At 23.7% G+C, this 4269-nt stretch overlaps 1 protein-coding gene across 1 annotated transcript; it reads right to left on the reverse strand.

Annotated features, from left to right (window-relative positions):
• Positions 1-810: 810 nt before the first annotated feature.
• Positions 811-4039, reverse strand: LOC145833814 (uncharacterized). The gene is made up of 5 exons (XM_082941003.1): positions 3877-4039; positions 2884-3083; positions 2368-2560; positions 1918-2140; positions 811-1797 (listed from the first exon to the last, which is right to left on the reverse strand). Exons 1-5 carry the CDS (start codon positions 3967-3969, stop codon positions 1550-1552), a joined length of 957 nt encoding a protein of 318 aa, XP_082797129.1. The 5' UTR covers positions 3970-4039; the 3' UTR covers positions 811-1549.
• Positions 4040-4269: the final 230 nt, after the last annotated feature.

Genomic DNA, 4269 nt, shown 5'->3' on the forward strand with positions numbered 1-4269 from the left:
AACTGAAACTAAAGATTTTTTTTTGAATAGGTGGAAAAAGTGTGCCACCCCACGCGACGCCCATACTTATAAATAAAGTCGAGTTGACTATAAACATTTTTTAACTTGGTTTTACCAAACATTTTTCAAAATAGTCAAAAATTAACTAAGATTTGTTGTAATATATTTTAATTTTTGTCATATCTAAATTTGAGTTTATTTTTAGATTAACTATTATTTAGGTTAATAAAATTATAATTCTATTTAACATTATTTTAGATTAAGTTTTATTTTATTTTTACAACAATCATAAGAGCAGAAATGACGACTCGTGCAAAAGTGACGCCGTGCAAACGTTAAATTTCATTTATAAGTGAAAACTTTTGCAAAACTGACAGTCGTTTAAAAGCTATGTTGTGCAAAAGTAAACCTCGTGAATTTTTGACACCTACCCCGATTAAACGAAATTAAATAGTGTTTAATAAAACAAAGTTAGAACTTTTGGTTAAAGTTGAGCTCTTGTTTTTTTTGTAAAATGAATATTCTAGACAAAACTTTAAATTTGTATTTAGTTTGTTTTATTGTTCTTTTCTTGCTTATGGTGTAGAAAACTTTTAATTCCAATTGTTTTGTAAATCTCAACGAAAAATAATTCCGCTTTTCCTTGCTTTTTAGACTAAAGTCATTTTATATAAACTATAAAGTTTTGTATTTAAGTTTATTATATAACAATAAAGTTTTGTTAACAACAAAATGAAAGAAAGCAAAAAAATAAACATTATTGTAAGAAAATAAGTATTTTCTACACTTCTTTTAGTTATTTAACGATGTTTTTAGTTTTTGATGTTTTATAATAAAGTAAAAGCGGTTTAAGTAAACAAATGCAAAAAACAAAAATAACTAAAAAGCTAAATTTTAAAACAGTGACGAAATTTTTATTTTTAATACTAAAACTAGAATAAAACTGAATTAAGTTAAATTAGGATTATTTGCGTTACAACTTTTATATATTACTGTACTACTTATAAAATTGTATATATTTAAATAGTAATTTAGAGAAAACCAAGTGTAATAATAATAAAGAAAAAACAAACAAGAAAAAATATACAGTTTTTAAAAAATTAGAAAACTAAAAAAGTATTTCTAAGTTGTGTACCTACATACTTTATTTTCATCACCAAAGTTCAAGTTTATAAGTATTAAGAATGACAACATTACCTCTTTTTATTAATTTGTACTGTACTTAAAAGAAAACCAAAACTCTTAATTCTTTATTTTTTCATTTTATTAATTAGTTGTATTATTTCATATTTTATATTATACAAAATTTATGTTTATAACTATGATTTATTATGAAAATGTGAGTATGTCCAATCTCAGTAAACTTGGTATATACGACAGTGAAAAAGTAATTTATTATTATCTCGTAGTTAATAAAAGTTTTTTAAATGACAGTTTCTATTTTAACTTAATCACTACTTATTAATTTTATTAACATTAACTTTCTATACTTTTTTTTACTAGTATTAATTTTATTGATACGTATTCTTTTTACTTTTTAACTGTAGTTTTAGTTATTAATTTCACAGCTGCTTTCTATTTCTTCTGAGTTAGTAACTTTTACATCTTTTTCTTTAATTGAGTCTTGCTGTTCACTTTCACTTTCCGTTCCACTGGTAGAATTTATATGTTGCTCTTTTTCTTTTTTATTGTTTTCAGTATTAACATTTTCACTTATATCATCTTTGTCATTTTCATCATCTAAGCTGTCTTCTTTATTGATGGATGTCAATGCAGATTTTTCATCTTCTTTTTTATCTGAAACAGTTACGAGAGAATAATTTTCTAAATTTTTTTATTAATATTTACAAAGTTTAAAGTTTTTAATCTGCTTGTTAATTAGTTTTTATCAAAAAGAGTTTTAAGAAATCAAACTACCCTTGTCAGAAGCTTTAATTTCCTTAGTTGAGTTCAATGAAGAAATAGAAGATTTTCTTGAGCTAGCTTTTGAAGAAACTAAGTTTTCAGATTTTTCAAATGCTAAGGACCTACTGGTTGAATGAGTACTATTTGCTCTTGTTTTGTATACACTGCTGAGTACTGAGGATTTTTTTGCTAGAGTAACTCCTGATTGACTTCTTTTTTTTATTTTCAATTTTCTCTATTAAATAAAATCGTGTTCTTTATACTATTAGTAATGTAACTTGTTTAAACTCATTGCCACATATAGGTAGCTTTTGATAAAAAACTTTATAACTTCAAAATGTATTTAAGCTGATGAAGAACTTAAAAGTAATTTACTTTTAACAAATGCTTACTTTAAGTTTAAAAAACATGAAAATTATTAAAGTATATGATAGTAAATGTATCAATAAATTCAAAATAAACTTGTTTCTCAACTGATTTCCACCAGTTTTTTGGATATCTAGCGATGTTGTCCATCATTTGCTCATGTTTCCTCCAATCAGCTTCTAGTTTTTGATGTGAATACTCAGCTTCTTTTCCAGTTATTTTTTGTAATATCTTTTGATTTTCCCGTGTTACTCTTGTTAACTCCCGTTGTCTTTTCTCATAGTTTAAACTTTAAAAGGTTTCAAATAACGAACTAAAAATAAAAATATTTGCTATAAATTTTAAAAGTTGATGTCATTTTAGTAACCTTAAAACATTTTTGTTTGTAAATAAGTATATAATATCTTCAAAAAAGCATTACATGTTTGTGATAAGATCAAAAAAGTCTACATTAAGTAAGGTTTTACTTAAACGAACAAAAAATACAAAATTTTAAAACAAATAGTATTATTTTTGTTTATGACCGAAGTCAATTTTAAACTGCATTTGTTTTATTTATTAATAAAATACTTTTTAATCTAAAAAAACTTCAAAGTAATTTTATCAACAAACCTTTTGTAGCTATAATAGTTTTTATTATCCACTCTTCCTCTAGTTCTAATAATTTGACTCATTTTTTCTAGAAGAAGGCGGTTATCCCGCTCAATTGTGCTCATTCTTTCCTCTTCAATTTGTAGTTTTTTCAGCTTCAAATGCATATGAACATACGTTTGCGGTGCCTTAGTATCTACCATTGACTTAACTGATTTCAACTACATTTATTTCGGTATTGAAAATAAAGCTAGTTACATGCATGCAAAACATTGCTTATATTTCTTAAGTTTTTTTTTATAATACTTAGAATTATATAAACTTTTACTAGATATATAAGTGAAACTAACACAAGCTTATAAGATTTCGTGTAAATTATAACGTTTAAAAGACTTCTAATATTTAAGGAGTTTATTTTTCCACTTATAATATTTTTAATAATTAAATTGGGTGGGTAACTTTTATTTTTGGCAGACAAAATTTATTCAACAAAATATTTTGCGGGCCAGGTTTACTAAAAACAATTTTAACGGACCGCGTTATTTCGAAAAACTTTACTTAAAAAAAGTCTTAAAAGCAAAGTTTTATTGAAATTTTTATTTGTTTAACAATAATGTGTAATTATTTTTAATCTGAGAATATTTTAAGATACTTTTTATCAAAAAATTAATTTTATTTAATAAGATGTTTAAAAGTTAAATAAAAATCGCGGGCTAGATATTTCTGATTTGCTGGCTATGATCTATAAGAATCTAATCTAGAGGTTGCGATAGAAACCAAAAATTATGATTTTTCAATTTTATTATTTTCCAATGTTAAAAGTCTATTTATTAAAGCAGTTTATCTATAGCTATCTTTATTAAACATTTTTCGTACAACTTTTATTAATGTAATGATAAAAACTACATCATTAGACATCATGGCATAAAAAGTGTTTATGAAACATTTTAGAACCACAAATTAATTTTCTTTAAAATATGCTTATAAATTAAAATGTATTATTTTATATCTAACTCTATTAATATGCTCATTGTAGTAAGTTTTATCCCATCTTTTCTGAAGAAGTTTATTGTGAGTAGGTTGGATAGGTTGGTAAGATCTATGCATTTTTCTAAATCCGTGCTTCACTTGAAGTTTTTACAGCAAAATAAAATTATCTACTTAAATATTGAAAGTGTTATCTAGTTATATGTTAAAGTTGTTAAACTTTATTTAAAAAATATTAATTTTATAAATTGCGAAAGTTTTTTTTATTGAAATGTTTTCTTTATTTAGTATAGTAGTTAATTTTTTGAAGTATTGTAGTTTAGAAAACAGCTAAAAAATAAATTTTTAGCTTAAAAATACGATTTCAAATAATTGTAAAATCTTTACTCTTTTTTATAACTTCTAGTCTACAAATTTGAA

The sequence above is a fragment of the Thalia democratica genome, chromosome 4 (genome assembly GCF_965202585.1).
Source record: "Thalia democratica chromosome 4, ktThaDemo2.hap1.1, whole genome shotgun sequence".
NCBI lineage: Eukaryota > Metazoa > Chordata > Thaliacea > Salpida > Salpidae > Thalia > Thalia democratica.

Coding starts and splice junctions, on each gene's coding strand:
- LOC145833814 (XM_082941003.1), bottom strand. CDS start 3,969: ATGCATAGATCTTACCAACCTATCCAACCTACTCACAATAAACTTCTT. Junction 2,141..2,367: donor GGAAATCAGTTGAGAAACAA/GTTTATTTTGAA, acceptor TTTATTTAATAG/AGAAAATTGAAAATAAAAAA. Junction 1,798..1,917: donor AATTAAAGCTTCTGACAAGG/GTAGTTTGATTT, acceptor TAACTGTTTCAG/ATAAAAAAGAAGATGAAAAA.